The sequence below is a fragment of the Caenorhabditis remanei genome, chromosome II (assembly GCF_010183535.1).
Source record: "Caenorhabditis remanei strain PX506 chromosome II, whole genome shotgun sequence".
Lineage (NCBI taxonomy): Eukaryota > Metazoa > Nematoda > Chromadorea > Rhabditida > Rhabditidae > Caenorhabditis > Caenorhabditis remanei.
The window spans coordinates 12,065,069-12,084,253 of NC_071329.1; the positions used below are offsets into that span (position 1 = coordinate 12,065,069).

At 38.1% G+C, this 19,185-nt stretch overlaps 4 protein-coding genes across 4 annotated transcripts; 1 reads left to right on the forward strand and 3 right to left on the reverse strand.

The window, feature by feature from the left end:
• Positions 1 to 286: 286 nt before the first annotated feature.
• On the reverse strand, positions 287 to 3,274 carry GCK72_006296 (uncharacterized protein; the record flags this gene model as incomplete). The annotated part of the gene is made up of 7 exons (XM_053725559.1): positions 287 to 323; positions 371 to 802; positions 848 to 1,854; positions 1,908 to 2,214; positions 2,260 to 2,615; positions 2,662 to 2,827; positions 3,126 to 3,274. 7 exons carry the CDS (start codon positions 3,272 to 3,274, stop codon positions 287 to 289), a joined length of 2,454 nt encoding a protein of 817 aa, XP_053589753.1.
• A 533-nt stretch (positions 3,275 to 3,807) lies between these two features.
• On the reverse strand, positions 3,808 to 6,305 carry GCK72_006297 (uncharacterized protein; the record flags this gene model as incomplete). The annotated part of the gene is made up of 6 exons (XM_053725560.1): positions 3,808 to 4,090; positions 4,138 to 4,549; positions 4,596 to 4,751; positions 4,796 to 4,873; positions 4,924 to 6,130; positions 6,186 to 6,305. 6 exons carry the CDS (start codon positions 6,303 to 6,305, stop codon positions 3,808 to 3,810), a joined length of 2,256 nt encoding a protein of 751 aa, XP_053589754.1.
• Positions 6,306 to 6,500: 195 nt separating this feature from the next.
• GCK72_006298 (uncharacterized protein) lies at positions 6,501 to 8,537 on the forward strand (the record flags this gene model as incomplete). The annotated part of the gene is made up of 5 exons (XM_053725561.1): positions 6,501 to 6,600; positions 6,649 to 6,773; positions 6,818 to 8,201; positions 8,247 to 8,376; positions 8,423 to 8,537. 5 exons carry the CDS (start codon positions 6,501 to 6,503, stop codon positions 8,535 to 8,537), a joined length of 1,854 nt encoding a protein of 617 aa, XP_053589755.1.
• Positions 8,538 to 8,765: 228 nt separating this feature from the next.
• On the reverse strand, positions 8,766 to 14,070 carry GCK72_006299 (uncharacterized protein; the record flags this gene model as incomplete). The annotated part of the gene is made up of 13 exons (XM_053725562.1): positions 8,766 to 8,909; positions 8,961 to 9,417; positions 9,461 to 10,660; positions 10,707 to 11,431; positions 11,476 to 11,600; positions 11,651 to 11,943; positions 11,997 to 12,073; positions 12,119 to 12,699; positions 12,745 to 13,348; positions 13,395 to 13,658; positions 13,703 to 13,802; positions 13,848 to 13,909; positions 13,957 to 14,070. The coding sequence occupies 13 exons, from the start codon at positions 14,068 to 14,070 to the stop codon at positions 8,766 to 8,768; spliced, it is 4,746 nt and encodes a 1,581-aa protein (XP_053589756.1).
• Between the last annotated feature and the right edge of the window lie 5,115 nt (positions 14,071 to 19,185).

Here is a 19,185-nt window from a genome sequence, read left to right on the forward strand (position 1 = left end):
ATTGCATTTGACAAGTGACTGACTTATTATGATATATTCAAAGGGAGCTGAAGCAATAGAAATTTTCAAAAAGATCAATTCTGGAGAAAAGTAGTCTTGTGAACTAGTTGAGGAGAAGGATTTTGAGCACCAAGAAAACGAGTGACGAAAGAGAAAGAGGGGCATATGAGAGGAAAGAGAAGACGTGTTGTGAGAATTTGTAACATGTATATAAGGTGTATTGATGGGAGAAAAGGAAACGGAGGAAATGTTAATCGGCTGTGTGCGAGAGGGAGACGGAGGTAGATTACTTGAGATTATCCGGCCACTCGGGAATATAATATCTGAAAACGAATATTAACTTTTACATTCTGTCCATTTTGCTTCTTACCTTCTGATAGATCCTTCCAGCAAGCGATCCATCCAATTAGGGAATCCATCTAACACATTCTCAACATTCACTCCTCGTTGAGATGAGCTTCTGTGTAATTTCTTCTTTTCTCCCATTGATGCATATTCATCACTTCGATACGATGCTTCGTCATCACTGCTAGGCTCTTCATCTGTGTCAATGAAGTTACGACGGCTCAATTCAACATGTTTTGGATGGTAGATGGAGAAATACAGTTTCCATCCACACAGTGTTAAAACTGTTCCAATTGTATGACGATGATTTATCAGTTTCAGTCGTTTGTACATCGATTGACTAACATCTGGTTCTGGCGTTGGTTTTCCATCAGTTGGCAACGTGTGTTCCAACAGTTTACGGAACCAATCCAAGTTTTTCGGTACCACAAGGAATCCGAAGGAGAATGTTTTATTGCTGAAAAAATACACGTTTATTGGTATTCTTTTTACGAAAACTCACTTTCTGAGAGGATACACATATTGTGAGAATTTGTTGATCAATGCATCCTTATTTTCTTCGTCCACCAAAAGAATCATTGATCTACATCCTGGTTTCAGAAGTCGAATCATTCCAAAATATGTCTCTGCTCGTAATTCATGAATCAGTGGTTTCATGATGACAGACCATTTAGATTTTCCACTTGACAGCTGTTTCGAGCTTTCACTTTCCTTCTTTTTTGTATTCGGATCATCTGGATGCCAATCATTTGTTGTTGTTGGATCACCAGTCAAATCAGCTACATCATTAGCTTTCGGTTTTCGTTTTTTGATGTCAGATGGTTTCTCACTGAAGTAACTGAACAGCCAACCAATTGACATGATCATGAATAGAGTACCAACAGCAGAGAGGAACATGTATGTTTCTTCATTTGAAACATGGAACCAAATGACTTCCCACATCCTCCAGAAAGTACGACTAAACTTTGTGAATATTGAAAGACCGTATTCATCACTGATATTTCCAACAGTACATGTCTCGTCCAATCGTTTTCTTTGTTCCACAACATTCATAATCAAATCATCAGTTTCTTTATGCCCAGTCCATGCTCCTTCAAGCCAAGTGAACCTTGCCTTTTTGTATTCAAGTCTCCAGAATATCAACAAATCTCTTCCTTCATTTTTCAGCTCTCCCTTTCGTTTCTCAGCAAATGGCCTCATCCAATCCTTCTGTTTATCTACATACATGTAAGCAAAGTTGACCTTCTTTCCTTTCCACATTGATTGAGTATCTCTTACGTATCTTCTGAAAGCATCAACATGCTCAGATTCAGAACTATGAGATGTGACTGGAAGAATGACGCAAAGATGACGTGGGGAGCGGGAAGATACTGGACAGATTTCATCCAACATGACTTGTGAAGATATTCTTGGTAACGTTAGTAACTTGTTCTTCTCAATGAACTCTTCCAGTGCCTCCATTGTCAACTTCTTTGCTTCGCTGATTGATAATCTATCAACTGCGTCTTCCTAAATTAAAAACAATATATATATTATTGAATCCTATTCAACTCTGAACATACATGTTCCATATCTCCATATATCAAAATGTTTTCACATTGAACACACTTGATATCAACTGATTCTTTTAATATCCGGACTGCATCTGATGGATCCGCAAGTGAAACATATGCGAATCGAGCAAATTGGGAGTATTTCATTGCTGCGAGGAGATAACGAATTCGAGGATTGACAGCTGCTCCGAAGATGACCACAGAGATTTTGTTACTTGTCTTCCATTGTTCAACAAATCGAGACAACATTATTCCACTGTTGATTTTTGTCATGAAATAGCTGGGAATAACTTTTTGGGCAAAAGCGACGATTGATCTGGAAAATTAGAAAAATTGAATTAACTACGAGATAATTACTAACCTATCACTGAAGCTTTGGTCAACGCGCATTGGAATAATTCGTCCTTCAACAATTGCAACCAATGCAGGAACATGAGATATCCTCATTTTCTCCATCAAATTCTGTTCCCTATTTCCATTCACTGTCACGATTCCATATCCAAGTGGTTCCAGATCAGCAATAACTCGTTTCCATTGTGGATGGAATCGATAGCACATTTGACAATAATTAGAATAAATATATACAATGTATGGTTTTGTGTTCGACTGCTCCAGAATTTTGAACTGATATTGCTGATAAGACATTCTATATTTGTACTCGAACACACTCTCATCGAAACCGAATCCTCCAAATCCACTGAATCCGCCAAATCCGTACTGTAAATCATTCCGATACTTAAAATTTTTTTTTTTGAAAAATTACAAATGATCTGGCTCGTTCAGCGTTATCTTCGAACTGTTTGACATCATCGAAAGTTCCGAATTTATCGTATCGTTCTTTTCTGACAGGATCCGAAAGAACTTCGTAAGCTTCCGCAATCTCCATGAAACGAGTAGAAGCTGCATCATCTTTTCGTTTATCCGGATGCCTGGAAATCATTGAATTTTTAAAAAGTTAAAAATTGTTTTTTTAATTTGTAAATAAATTTTTAAAAAGCAGCATGGCACGCGATGAAATTATGAAAATGTTCAGTTTATAATATTTCGTGCTACATGCGACATGATTGAATGAAGTTAAGAAATATTTATAATCTTATTTAGAAACAAGTTCTTTGCTATTTCCAATTTCATTTTTTGTCGTGTCAAAGAATTTCTTCAAAGTTCTCGACGCTTTGCTCAGATCAAATAAAATTCTAGTTTTTTGATAGGAAATATTAAATTACTCACCATTCTTTCGCCAGATTCTTATACGCACTCTTTATCTCTTTTGGTGTTGCTCTTCTTCCGATTCCGAGTACTTCATACGGATCTCCTTTTTCACATTGAGCAACTACTACTAACACGAGTAGTAGCACTCCAATCCGCAGTAATAACATGGTTAAACCCTGCAATGTTTCATTTTTAATCTTTTCTTCAAACCAATCAGGTGACGAAAGTATATCAAAAGAAACTTAGAACGCAAATACTTTGGAAAACAAAAAAAGTAATAAGCGAAGGGGCGCATTGCTTATTGTGAGGAACTTTTTCGTCTCCGTCTCTCCGCGAATTTCTATTTCTCAGTAAGTGCTCAATCCTCCTACTCTCAAGCCTATCGATCTGCCGTTGGCTCCTCAAGACATACGAATGGAGCACACTTGCCATTGAAAATTTCTCAACTCGTGCGTTCGTTCATTATTTAATCGCAATATATTTATTTATTTGAATAGAATGCAATTGAAATCTATTTTACACGAATTAACTACAAGAATCAGGTTCATAAAACAGACAAAGAGAATGGGAACTGAGACGAGGATGAAACGAATAAATCGGTGAGCGTGGTACCCGTGATTTTCTGTCACATAAAATGAATTAATGACCCAAAGAAGGAAAATGAGTAAAGGATGAGGAAATTGAAGGTTTTAAGGTACAATTATACATCACTGAGGAAACGATCCCCGAAGGCAGACCGTCCTATTTCGAGGAGCAATTTAGAAGCTGATTGAATCTGATGGATGTCAATTTGAACGAAATATGCAGTTGCCCTGTTGAACGCATTGGTCATGTTTTGATTTGCTCTTTGTTGAGCCATGTCTCTCAAAGCTGCGATCCGTGAATTTAGCACCGGTGAGTTTGCATCACATCTTGGTCGTCTTCCATCACCAAGTGTTTGTTGGGTTAAAAACATTTCGAGAATTTGGAGGACTACACGCATTCTGAAATGAGAAATAAATAAATGAAGACATAATGAAAAAGGACCCACTTTGGAGTTGCTGTTTTTTTGCTGCTGATGAACGTAAAAATGCCGGTGTCTTCTTTATTAACTTTTACTAGATACTTGATAACCGAAGCAAGTAGATCGTCAGTTGGTGCAAAATGAGAAGGAAGAGTGGGACTTCGTTTACCAATCCATTGAAGTAATCGAGCCAAAAGGCATAAGAAACCTGCTTCGGATGTGAAATGCTTCGCACGAACGCTAGTCACATAATAATGCAATTCGAAGAACTTGTTGTCATCAGCGCCACCATAATCCATGAAAACTTTCAAAGTAAGTGGTAGCATCTGTTGTTTGTTCTCAGATTTTGGAACGGTCAGCAAGTAATTTTTGACGGATTCAAAATTTTTGTTAGGAAACTGAATCCAATGCAAAACTTCTGCCCAGTTACTGTCGTTTCCTGGAATTTAGTTAGCTTAGAAATAGCAATTTTGGAGCAAACTCACTGAGAAAGTAAGCAGCAATAAGTTTTTCGATAACTTTCAAAGCAGTTGTATGTTGATCATTATTCAATGAATCAATGATTGTATTAAGAGATGTGAGTATGAGAGGAGAACTCGGATTGGCTGTGACATACTCTGTCCATTGAGATACGAGGGATTCTGTAAATTAATGTGGAGTGAAAGGACTTCTGCGATTAATTTACCTCCTAAGTTTTCATTCTCAATATTTTTCCACATTGCCGTCAGTTCTCTGGTCACAAGTCGGAATTCACGAAGGTTTGCTGCAAAAATTGGATTTAACGAAACAGTATTTCTAGATTAGAGATCTTACAATGATTGGTAGCCAACGAATTAACATCAGAAATTAGTGAATTGTATGCAGCAGGAATTTGGGAAGGTTCAGCTTTGAGCAGAAGAGCACATTCCGTTTGAATCCACAAGATTTGTTTTTGAAGAGATATTTCAGAAAATGGTTCCCGAGCAACAAAACAACTGATCTTTCTCCATATTACTTGAATAACTGACACGATTTCGATTGGATTTGATAATGAATCCGACGGTAGACTTTTAGTTACAGCCAATGAAATATTCATAGCGTCTTCTGGGCTAATTCTATTCCAGTCTGCGCGGAGCGATAATGATTTCACCAACTCCAGTAAAGAAGCTCTAACTTTATCGTAATTCCGAGAACGAGATGCTAATCGAACAAGAACACCGAAAAGAGAAGCCAAATAGCTGGGCCTACTATCTTCATGCATTGTTTGCATTATGGTACTCCATGGAATACGTGCTACCATTTGTGAAACAAATGATGCACAATCTTGAGACCGAGTATCCAAACATGTTTCCATTGCAGTTATTGCAAGTCTTGAAGGCCAAAGAGCTTGCCAATTAAGTCGGACCAATTGTCGTTCGAGGATATCATAATAGTGTTGAGTTCCATGTGTTAAAATTGATAATTTCTCACAATAGTACTGCCAAACCAAAGATTGAATATTCTGCATTCCAGGTGGTATACTTGAATTGAAATGGAGTGCAGAAAGAAATTCAACAAACCGATCCAAAACCAACATTGCTTGTGCTTCATGAGAAGGAGAGAATGGAGGATGAGTTGGCGAGTAAGGAGCAATTAGTGGAGAAAATACTGCAGCCACACGAGCAAAGTACTCATAGCATTCTCTTTGTAGTACGGAAACCGCCTTATTTGGTTCATATCCATCTCGAATCGGAACGAAAAGGAATAGCTGGGCGAGACGGGTTACTGAATCCATATATCGGGACCAGATTCCATAAAAATTTGGAAGTTTCGTCCTCGCTTCGTCCAAACGTTTTGATAGAACCCTTGCGCATTCATCAGCTTTGGCTGCTCCCAAGTCAAGCGAAACATTCTTTTTCAAGTAATCCTTTGCATCCAATTTATCAACAATAGCATCCAAGAGTGAAGCTGGAGTTGAATTTGTATTGCATCCTTCCAATGCCAAGTCAAGTCCATTGACCACATTATCCGGGAAGTGGTGGAAGACGAAGAAAATAACATGCTGAAATAAATAGTCTTATAAATACAACGATCTACATATAATATGTAACTCTTACCTGTAAGCACAACGAATGTAGTGGTGACGATGGATCCGGTTGACTAGCTAGATTGGCAAAAGCAATTGGTAACAGAGCAGCGAACTGATGCGGTGGCAATCCAGCAGCAGCTTGTTGCATACCAAGACGGCCTGAAAATGTCTGCGTCTCTTCGTCTCACACATTATTTTCTTTGCTCGTCAACTATGACGCATTGTCTGCATGCGCGAAATTCGACATACTGATGCACAGAGTGCGAAAAAATTTCCACGCATTTACTGTGAATTGAACTTCAAAGTATTTTCATGTAAACTAGTCAAAAAGTAGGTTGAAAAAATGGCACCGGGTACTGCAGAGTTGGAGATTGATGAAACTCTCCATCTGCTCCGCATGGTAATGCAACGAGAATTCATACATTATTTGGAAACATTACCAGGTAAAATTATAATATCTTAATGATATTGGATAGAAAATTATTTTTCAGGCACAAAAGAACTTTTCATCGACAAGTGTCTTCTAAGGCCGCTTGATATGATTGCCACATCGTCAGATATGAAACGTCACGGAGTAAAGAGAATCATGCATTTTGACTTACAAAAAAATCCCCAAGTGACTTTCGCATTCAAAAAAAAATTAGAATAATATAAATTCAGGTATGGAATCTCGAAATCGATCAAAGAGTGTTTTTCCTACGCCCAAACGTAGACAATGCACGGAAAATCGTGGAATATGTTGAAGAATCTGACGAAAATAGGTCGATATGTGTGATATGGTGCAACCGGCAGTTAGAAGAATGCGATTTAGTATTTGAATCATCTGGAGTTATTGGAAACATCACTCAGCTCAGTTTAAACATGTGCCTATTGCCGCTTGAAAGTGATTTATTCTCTCTTCAACACGTTGAATCAGCTCAATCAGATCTATTTTCGGTGGCAAACATGTTCGTGGCTCTTCAAAACTTATACGGAGTAGTTCCAACAGTTTATGGATTGGGCTCAGAATCGAAACAATTATGGAATTTAGTGCATACGTTATGCTCAAGTAACGAACTACGAGCGCGGCCAGACCAACCAATCAGTCATTTGTTTTTATTCGATCGACAGTTGGATCCAGTTCCTGTATTGCTCACTGGAGCCTCTTACGAAGGACTTCTTCATGAATTTTTCACAATAGATTGTGGGAAACTAGCTTTTCCTGTAGACATGAGAAAACAGGTACCAACTGGTCCCCTTGACTTTGATTGGATTGAGATTAATCCTGAAGAAGATAAAGAAGCGCTTCAACAAAACAGGGGAGATGTCGTCAAATTGGATAATTGTGAGGATATTTTTGCATCGATTCGGAACAAACATGTGACTGCTGCACTCGAATTTTTGCATGCCAAAGCAAAGTCGATTCAAAAAAGTATTGAAAAATCTGCTATGATTGATGACGTGGCAGATTATCGTAATTTTGTTGAAAAAGATTTGCGTGCACTCAAAAAAGACCACAAACATTGCGAATTGCACATCAACGCTTGTGAAATGATGATGAATAAAGTGAAAATGGAGGATTATCGAACGATGTTTAAACTCGAACATGAAATGCTTTTAGGAACTGTCACTCAAGAAGAATACTTTGACTTTGTTTTCGAAAGAGTTCCGATGCGATCGTGTAGAGATATTGTATTATCAATGATGTCTCTGGCATCATTGAAACTCGATGGAGTATCAGATGATACATATAATGAATTCGTCGAGATGTATATTCAGAAATACGGATACGAGCATATGTTCGAGCTGCAAAATCTAAGAAACTCCCGTGTAATCTACGCACGTCGTCATATTACACAAGATCGAACTATTTCGGAACGTGCAAGAACTTGGGATACTCTAGCACGAAAATTCAGAATTATAAAAGGAAACGAACCAATGGATATGTCCAATCCTTCTGATATGAGTTATGTTTTTGGTGCACGAATATCACCTCTTCTTTGTAAAATTGTTGAAGATACTATAGATCACGGATGGAACCAATCAGAATATGAAAGAATTATGGGTGTGTTTGCTATTCCTAGTTTTAATTTTAAAAGTGATTTTTCAGGTAAAGAAAAAGTTCTGGTCGAGGAGAACACCTACATTGCTGCTGATCGACGTCCAGATAATCGCACTAGAAAAGCAATAATGGTGTTCATAAACGGAGGAATAACTTATTGGGAAGTTGCTGCCTTACGGTAAGTGGAAGTTAATAACTTGAAAGCAATCTTTTATGCTTTTCAGGCTACTTGCAATTCAAAAGAATTTCCGGATCCTCATTTGTACTACTCATATCATTAAGAAAAGAGATTATTTAGAAGTCAGAGCACAAGATGCGTCTTCAGTTTTTGGAGTATGACGGATGAAGTAAATACTTATGGATAAAAATAATTTTCTGTTGAATAGTCATAATAAAATGTTGCTCACCTAACAATTGCAGAGCCATTTTGCTTCTTTCCGGCATTCGAACGGCGTTAGAAAGTATTCGGTATGCTGTGCACAAATCGTCAGAATTAAGTACTTCCGGAGTGAAGACCTGAAAGAATCAAATGCATCAAAAGAAAATAATTTTGTGTTCCGTGTTTCATTAATCCTTTCTTGCGAGGAAATTAATTGAAACTGGTTGATTGAAGAAAAAGGGTACCTCAACTAGCGGCTCAGAGAGCACGAATCCGTTTAGTGCTAATTGCATGACGTCCATTTGTTCTTCTGGGCGGAACTTGACGAACTCCTGAATAGAAATTTGAAAATATCAAATGGAAAAACCCGAGTGAAACAATACCTCTCCCAATGCTCTAAGTGAATGACTATAAGATTCTGACGCAACACTGAACAACAGCTCATTTTCTCCAACTGAAGAAGTAATAAGATAGAAAAGAGCATGTCCAGTGATTTGAGCGTTGTTTCTAGTTGCTTGATGTAAACCTCCAGCTAACTTCGAAATCACTCGAGATAGGTGTTCAACACTTGCTGTAGCCACTGCTGCTTTATCAATGAGAGAAACATTTAGTTCATTCCAGAACTCGATACGCTTATTTCGATTCTGACTCATTTTAACATCAGTGTCTGGACTCAAAACATTTGGTTTCACTGCCATTGTGCATGGCTTCGGTTTAGAGCAATAAGAACATCGAATTTCCACCGGAACAGTCTGCTGCGTTGGCTGATACAGTATTCTGATCAGCTTACAGTAGGCATCATCGTCAATATCCATTCGATCTCCACATTCAGTGTATTGTCTAAAAGATAAACTTAAGGAAACTGCGAAACAAACAAACTTACTTGGCCAAATTTTTTATCGTAGAAATAAAAGGTGCAGCCGCTTGAAGTACTAAATGTTGTTGGAAAATCATAGAAGGATCGATTGCAGGTGCTTGTGGTAATCCAGAATGCACAGGTAAAACTGGGAATGGTTTTGCTGTTCCCCGAGTACGCGGTGATCCTATTTCTGGCGGCGTAGGAGAATCTCGATTTTTTGGTGAGAGTTGACATGTAGTCGAGTAAAGTTTTTGTTCAGCAATATATTCCGATCCGAATTGTGACATATTTACATAATCCAGCCACATATTCTTGTCACCGGCAAGAATCAGTTGAAGAAGATAATCAAGATCGAAAACCGAGAAGTCAAACCCAGTTCTCGTTACTTCGTGTTTTGTGAATAGCCAACCCACAACGGCTTTCGAGAGTCCTTTCGATTCCACTGGCGTTTCTTCAATTGCTTTCCTACATTCTGACATGACATCCTGTACTTGTGGATCATCGATTAGGCGTCTAGCGTAACATAGATTTAGGTTGTTCGCCTTTCGGAGTCGATATGCCGATCCAGAGAGTTGTTGTAGTAGAATTGGGAGAAGAGGAGAGTCTTTACACACTGTTACCAATTTCGCCCAACGGAAAACTGCGATTCTTTCTACTGGGAGCGTCATTGAACACTTTGATGCTGCCTTCTTCACAGCATTATCAAGAGTATACTTATCCTTTTTGCCGAGAGCCTCGAATAAATGTCCGTAGAATGTATTGAACGATTTTTGTTCAACTCTTAACATAATGTACGAAGCAAATGGAGAAATAGCCAGCATGGAATCAGGAATAAGTGGAGAAACTGTGTTGTCTGATGAAAACATCGACAGAAGTCCTTTCGATTGATTCTTCTCTGCAGCCATTTGTTGTTGGTATGCTTGGAATATAATCGATGTTATTCCGTAAAGCTTCTGAGTATCATTCACAAATGCTATCCTTGCAATCGTTCCAACAATCTGATATGTAACTGCATCTTCATTCCATCCGGTCCTCGCAGAGCAGAGAAGTGTAATCCATGCACGAAGAAACTCCGGAAGCTCCGGAAGTTTAACAGAATAATACGAGATGGCTGAACAAATGAGTCTGACGATTGGAGTAGGCGTCGAAGATGGTCCACTAAGCCATTGAACTGCGTAAGGAAGTTGATCTACATGTAGGAGACGTTCGAATGTTGCCATAAAACTGAAATTTTTAATCTTAGCCTTAAAATTCTGACTGCAAAAATTACTTTTTGTCCGCTGCCAACAAGTTTACTTTCTGATAATGTTGAGCAATCAAACGAGATAACAGAACAACAGACGCGACGGAGCTTCCAGACGAAACGAGATCCGAAAGTAGAGGAACTGCCTTTTCCAAATAAACCACAACATCGTCTTCATAATTTTGAACTATCCTCACATAATGGGCTGTCAAATCATTCTGAACCAATGCCACAGGAACTGTCGGTAACTTCAGTTTCACAAGAAGATCCCAACAAAATTGTTGAAACAGAGATTCGGCATCGCCAACTTTCGAAGCCAATTTTGATATCTTACTTATCGACTTTGATATCATACTGTTTGATCGAGAACAATGAACTGAATGTGCTTTAACTACTGTATCTGCAGCAATTACGTGCACATCCACATCGATCCACAAATTATGACCATCAGCCGCCAATCCCCAATGCAATCCAGATAATACTCGTCGAGCAAGTCGGTTAGCTCCGTGCTCTGGTGGATTGTTTATCAGCCATTTTCCGATTATACTGATCATTGGTTCTGTCAAACGACATTCAAAAAGACGTGACGAAGAGAGAACATTGATAGCATAAGAATCCATGTGCTGAAGATTTCTGTCGACGATCGTGAGTAGTTGATGTAATGTTTCAGGACGTTTCGTTAGAATCTGTCCGATAGCTTCCCCTCCACACTTGTAGAAATCGTCACGAGTTGATTCATCACAAAAACAGACCTGGAATTCAGAAATGAGCTGAAAGGTATAAATATTAATCTTACATCAACAAGCTCTTTTAATAATTGGGCCACATCTGAGTTGGAATAGGAGCCAATCGATGCTAGAGAGTTGATCAGAAATTCTGAATCCTGCGCTCCAAGACTTGCAACTCTTTTGGAAATTCCTTCTGGAAACTAAGATGTTTTTAAGAATTGCTTTTTACAAACTGAAACTTACGACTGCTGATTCTAGCCCGAACTTCACAAATTGGTGTATCGTATATTTCATGAATAGTCATTTTCTTTTCCGAACGAAGCGCATATTCGCATCGACTTCTGCATTCTTCAGAGACTACACCATACGGTAATGCCACGACGAATTGAAATAATCCGACGCTGTCTCGATGAATGAGATAGTTTAGAGCAAGAAGAACAATTCGATCAACTTCTTTTTGAAGATGTGATTCCTCGCCTGGTTGAATCTGATCTCGAACTAGACGCCAATTGGAGCAGAGCTCTCGAACACTATGCCTGAAAATTCACAATTACTAATCCTTAAGCTCTGAAATTAGTTTAAAACTAACTTGAGACTAATACCAATTTGTTTGCAAAACATTTTGTACCCGGGCTGAGAGTAACTTGTCAAACCGTTATCGAGAATCTGTAAATAATCGATGAAGAATAAATTTAAAACCGAAAAACCAACTTTCATGAGCAAAAGCTGGAATGCAACCATAGCAGTAAATTGAGATCCTTTGTCAGAGTATGAAGTAAAAGCAAGATAAGCAATTGAATAGATTTCAGAAATTGGAATTTGATCAAGGAAAGCAGTCAGATCAGACTCATTGATTGTAACAAACGAGAATTCATTCGCTTCACCATCATCGTCATCTGCGAGAATTTCCCAAGTTGATTCTTCTTTTTCTGATTGTGCCACATGTCGAAGAAATGATTCACGAGCTTTTATCGGATTGAGAAGATGTGTGAGAAGTGCAACACAGTAATCCAGTTTTAATCGAGGTGGTGATTGTGATTGGATGAATGTTTGAACAAATGGTGCTGCCCATTGATCAATTGGAGAAGGAAGACGTAGAAGATGGCATAATATGAAGATACCATCGTCACAGGATTGGCGCATGTTTAATATACAAGTCAATTCTTTGATCCAACCGACAAGTGTGTCTATGAAACGTTTAGGGAGTCGTGGATAACGGAGATGATAAAATATGTCGGATATTGCGGCTCGAAGTGCAATCCTTCCAGGTGTCATCATTCCGGTTGCGACCACTGGAAACAAATTTTAAGTCTTATTTTTCAGCAAGAGTAACTTACAATTAGGTGGGCAGTTAGTTGTCAACCCATTCTCAGCCATAAAATTATTATTGACAATAATAATTTGCCATTGAATTTGAAGAGCCAATGATCGAAAAGAAGTTTCTTCACAAAGAGTATGATCCATAAGATTGGTTCGATTCGTTGATAGAAGTTTCTTCATTTGATCCAACACTGCTTGTTGTAATTCGTATGAAAAGTAAGTCGCTTTTCCGGTTCCATCATTGTTGTCTCCACATTTTCCTTTGGCTTCGACAGATAATGTCTGCTGAATCCAACACTCTCGTAGACATTTTTGCAATTCGTCTGTGTTTTCTTTTCCTTTCACTTCACTAACAGTCATCAGGTCACAAACTGATTTTAGCCTTGCTAGAAGGGGGAATAGGGATCCAGAGTGATTTGCCACTTCTTCTGCTTTGATGAACTGATCCACAAATATCTCTGCTTGTTCGTATAATGGATTATGGTAAAACGTGACCAAATTTTCTTCAGTCATCAATCCATGCTCGTTTCTCTCATAATTAATGATTGATGGATACATTGGAGGAGCTTCTCCTTCTCGAACTCGCTCTCGTTCAACTGGTGCGGAGAAACGTGTTTTTTCCTGAAAAAGAAAATTGAAACTAAAAAAAAATGAATAAAAAACATACAGGAATAGCAGTTGCAGAATGGGAATGTTGTAATTGACCTCCACTAACTGCAGGATACATTTGTGGATGTTGAAGAGCTGCAGTATAAGATGGGAGTTCTGCAAGTTCCGGAACTGTTGGATATGGTGCCATTGCGACGTTTCTTTTCGGAACTACTACAGGTGCTGGCTCTCTTGTAGATTCTGTTACCATACTAGAACTTCGAGGAAAAACCAGACTTCGAGGAGGAATTGGAGGAGCATCTCTTTCTTGTGAAACTGCTCTCTGAATGAAAATTTTTACCGAGATTTCTGTATCATAACACTTACCGGCGGAGGGGGTGCTGGTCGAACAGGACTGCTTCTCACATCCTTCGTGCTTTCAGACTCTCGTTCAGAGCGTGAAGATTCATCAACGTCATTCAGCACTCTGTAATAATAAAACAGATGAATTGTTTACTTTGAGATTACTCACTGCTCTTCTGGCTCTGGTGACGCTGACCGTTCCCGTACTTGTTGAATATCATGCGATGGGGCCTGAATAAAAATAATTCTTCCGTATTTCTCTTTTCAACATTTCTAACCACAGGTAATCTCATCCCATTTACAAGCACCGGACGATCGGGAATAGTCGGCGCGTGATCACTCTGTGGCCTTTCCCGATGTTTTGGTTTTCTGGGGCGGACCAATTCCGCCATATTTTATCTGAACATGTATTTTTTATTGAAGCTGCTAAATTCTAGAATTTTTTTAATTTAAGAAAGAACAAGAGATACAGTAAGAATCAGAAAACATAAGCTTTTTTGAGACAGTAGGCAAAAACGGAATGTCATTCATTCATTGTTGCTCAGTGTATTTTCAAGAGGACAAAGGCTCTATTTTCATCGTTTTAGGATGAGTCATGAGGAAAAGGGGCAGCTTGACAGACAAATAAAAACCTGAATTGAACTGAACACAGCACGTGAAGAAAATAAATGACGACAATTCTGCAAGTTACCGTCGCGGTGTTTGCAGACACCCGATGTACAATTTTAGTTGAGCAGGTGGTGCGGAGAAAGGTCCTGACCTTAGGACCGATAACGGCTACCTAGTGGGTAAACAGAAATGACATTTTATTGAAGAAATGTAATGGACCTATTCTCGACCTATTCACAAGGTAGCAAAAAAAACAAAAAACTATTTTTTACTACTAGCAAAATTAGTTTTTTGCTTTTTTTGCTACCTTGTGAATAGGTCCATAATAGTTGAAAACATAAGTACCGTTCAACAGCTTGGGGAAACGTGGAAATGAAGGAAATCAGAATAAAAATTTTAGAGTTTTCGGGAAACTGATAAGAAAACGCCGAACCAGCATATGATTCGAAACATAACTCATTTGTTGTCACTGTCTGCAGAAATTTGAAAATTTATTGTCTGGAAAAAACCGAAGAGAATTGGATTTGTGGGGAATTTACAGAATTCGTTTGTTGTTCTCGATCGCATTTTTTGTTTCTGGGAGACTATTTCGGCAGTTGATTGAATATAATTTTTATTATGAATAGTTCTCAGAATCAAGTGAGAAAGAACTATGAACGTTTCATAGATATCCGGTTCAATTTCCTTTCTGGATCATCGTTCATTACATTGAGATGAGAACATTCACCGGGTTAATATCCCTCAACCATTTGGTCCCCTGCTACATTCAGTAACTATATCCTTGAATGTCATTTCAATAGTTTTAGGAGTGTGAATAAATGATTCGAATCCAAACGGTTTATCTACGAGAAAGTATAAGAAAGGTTAGAGATAGTAGACACTTTTGACAGGTAATTAATAGCCAGTTAGTGTGAATTTCTGCGATTGCCAAACCAATTCTTCGCACACTCACACAAATATACGAAGAGTTTATCGTTGATTTGTCCTTGCGCAATTGAAACATTTCCTCGCTTATCTGCCACATCATCCGGACATGAGATTAATGACTTTTTGAATCTGAATTGAACAGGATATCAATTCAAATTGAGAGACGACCAATGAGCAAAATAATAGGAATCGTTGAAATTGAAGAGAGATGTCGAACGGGTTACTGTATACAACTAGTTTACCACAAGTCTGAATTTCGCGAAGAGGAAGAAATAATACTCGGAAACTTCTTCCAATTAAAACCTTTTTGAAGGTTCTCTGATCGTTTATTCAAGAGTACCGTAATCCCATTTTGGATTGGTGATTTGTCGGAGTCCGCTCTTCTTGAGAAGCGTTGATTCTGCAATGAGAAAAAAATGATTGGAAACTTATAAGTTTTGAAAACTAGTCCCCTTGCTCTCCGATTCTTATTTTCATTCCCTTCGAAACCAACATATTCCCATGTTTTTCTAATAGAACTCATGTTTCTAATCAAAATTCATTTTCCTTTTCCTTTTCGATATGATCTACCGCCGGCCGAAAAGTGTGTCCGTATGACAAACAAAGTTTATTCAGCAATGATTAATCGCCGGAGACGTTCGCGCATTTTTTCGAAAAGGAAGCGGCACTTTGTGTTGCGTCCGAATGTATCTGTTCGGGACGGCATGCGCTTTGACAAAAAGTTTTCATTAGAAAAAAGGGGAGAAAAACGATTAGATTGGAAATAAATTAAGAGAATATGTATACGGTAAAGAATGATGATGATCATCATTATGACGATGACAAATCATTTCGTAATCGAGCCCTCAAAGACTTTCCCAGACAGATTACCGCATTCCAAGACACCTATTATTTCTACCGTACCTCCTGTCCAACTTCTTTTTCATTGAAGGTGTCGTGTTAAACAGTTTCTGACAATTATCACTCAATCATGTTTCCTCTGAATGTGATGATCTACTTACCAATAAAATTGTCATTTAATAATGATAAATGTGAATCGTTTTGGCCTAATTGGCTCGCTTTTTCCCGGAAGAAAAAGAAGAAAAAGAATGAAACGTTTTTGGCGATGTTGTAATATTCAATCAGAAGAATCCCGTCCTCTTCCTTTTCTGATTCCAGCGTTTCCATTTTCTTTGATTCAGAACACCGAATACACTCTGTGCCATCTCACGTCTCGCTTCACTATTTCAGCCATTGAATCACATTACTCGCCACATTCCGAGAGGTTCACCCGCAACAATCAACTGAATGTTGCTTTTGAGACCAAATGAAGAAGACCCGTTGGCATACCGTACTCCTCTCGTTTAGATGTTTGCCGCTCGTTCAGATTCTCGTTTAATGCCATAAAAGTTGACACAAATTGACTGAAATGTGTTACCGTACTCTGGCGATTTTGTGAATTTTATGATCTTCTGAACTAATTTAATAGCATCTCAAAATTACCAATTCCAAAAAAAATTGGTTACTGTAGTGTTCAGTTTTCAGAAACCATCCGTTTCGTGCACGTTGCTTCAAAACTAAACGGAAATACGGGATTACCTTATCAGAACAAAACCTCCGTTTCGGAGAAACCATAAGAATTCATTCCAGTTTTGATGGATGGCATGAGGAACATTTTTAGCAAAAATTCAACTTAATTTCTCCTTCAAAACTCAATCTTTAGTTTCTGATGCAACGATTTTCTATATTATTTATCAAACTAAATATAGACTTTATCTCTTCAAATGAAGCTTCTTCCTTGACAAAATTTCCCGTTTCTTACGGTTTTCTTTCTTTTCCATCTTTTTACTTGCCGGCTCTCTTCTATTTCAGTTTAATCGATCACTGCACGTCGTTTATCAGTCTGCCATTTGTACGTGCGTAAAAAGTTTGTATGTCTGAATGTGTGATGATCATGCACAAATACGTACGATTGTCGGCATCTGAAAAAGGAAAAAATGGGAAAGAGGGAAAGTGATAAAAAGTTCAATTTCGACTCTGTCAGGTTGTATTGTATTCTTAAGTTTTAGATAGTTCAATAAATTAGATTTCAACATTTCAGATGCACTTTAACAGTTTAAGTTTTTATTTGCTCTTGTAAGATGCAATCACGTGGCATAAAAATACATTTTGGAGTTGATTGGTTAGTTTGTTTGATCAAGTTATAACTCAGACTACGGCAGTTTCAATTTTTTAGTATATGATGGGATATATTCGGTAGATGTATAAAGAAACTTCTAGAGAGCTTCAGACGTAATATTTCAAACTCGGAGTAGAAAATTTTATGTTAAACTTTCAAAAAGTATACTGTAGGTTACGTAGGTGTTAACTAAATTCCATCTCAAAGACTGCACTCGGGTTACCTACAGTAACCCAGGATGAATTCGTAGAAACCGTTTTAAGCCTTGAACCTGACGAGAAAAACTGGAAACTTTTTTTTTGTATCTTGGGAAAGAACAATTGTTTCTATAATCCTTGAAGCAAGTCCTACCTAAAGTAGCAAAACAATTTCTCAACTTTTCTATTTCATGAACAAAAATTCCAAGCAATCAGTGAGTCAATGATTACCGTTTTGATAATCTTCTCTTTTTTGACACATTTTTTCGTGATTACTCGTTTACAGCTCTTTTAGTTCCGCTCTTCTTTTTTACTGTTTGTAATTTTTGATATCGTTTCGTCACTTCGTTTGCAATCAGCTCTTATCAACTTTTAGTTTCTCTACTTTTACTAGATACTGAAGAAGTTATTCTCACTTGAATCCTCTATAAACATATTTTCTTCCGTTGGCAGACTGATAACTCAAGAGGCTCTCTGTGTTGCATTCTTTTCTAAATCAACATCCTCCTTCTTCCTTTTCTCAAAATCCTGTTCACTTTCATTTTGAACCTCCTCCTTCTCCCCTCCCTCATCTCGACGTCTTCATTTCCCTTTTCAAGGTTGCCCCTTTCCGAATTCGGGTGACTTATCCATTTTAGCGTGGGCACCCTTAAACTCTCCGAAGGCGGCTAATATTTGTCACTCACCTGACTAATTGTTTGGTTAGACCTACAACATCCCGGCGGGCGGCGCGGCGTCCCCCGTCCGTTTTCGAAAAACCTATTGATAGATACACTCACGTACAACAATCTACAGGTAATTGTAGGGATTAGAACACGTTTCACTGATTGCATTTCATTCGCTCTTTTCCTTTTTCCCGTTCACTTTTCATCTCTTTTCTGGCTTTCATTGTTGTCCACAGAAACGTCCGTGTTTTTTTTTTGGCGGATTGGTGAAAAGGAAAAGAAATCGAAACATATGTACATTTGAATGTAAATAAATGTGTAAACGTGTGAAATGAGGTAGAAGTGTGTGTACGGAGACAGATGACAACGAGGACGATGAGGACGATGTGCATGTAAACTGAATTGATAAAAAATTGAAATGCGCAGAAGAAATTGAAAGTTTCAATCGTCGAGAAATAGAAGAAGAAGTAGACCGTTCAATTCTTTCTCTTCTTCTTCTGATGCCATTATTTGTTTAGTATAAGTTACCGTAACCTTCTCGAACACTTTCTCGAGAGTAGTCTCTCTAATTCATTTTTCTTACAGTCCAACACTTTTTGCATTCGCTTTTTCTTTTCTGTCTTCACAACTACACACAAAATCCAATTTTCTGCTAGAACACGCCGGAAGACAGAATTTTCCCTCTTTCTATTCATTCCACCATCACTACCATCAGCGTCAAGTTTTTTGCTAATTAGGTCATTGACAGATTAGTCAAGTCAGATTGTATTGGCATAAGGTATGGTACACAGTTGATAATGCATTCAACGTTGGGTTCAATATTTGAAAATCTGACAATAATCGAGACTAGCAGTGTTGGATGAGGTGGTTAGGAAAGTAGAGAATTATTCTAGAGAACTCCAGAACCCTATTCCATTGTTTCAGAGTCTTATCTGTTTTCAATTTGACTGT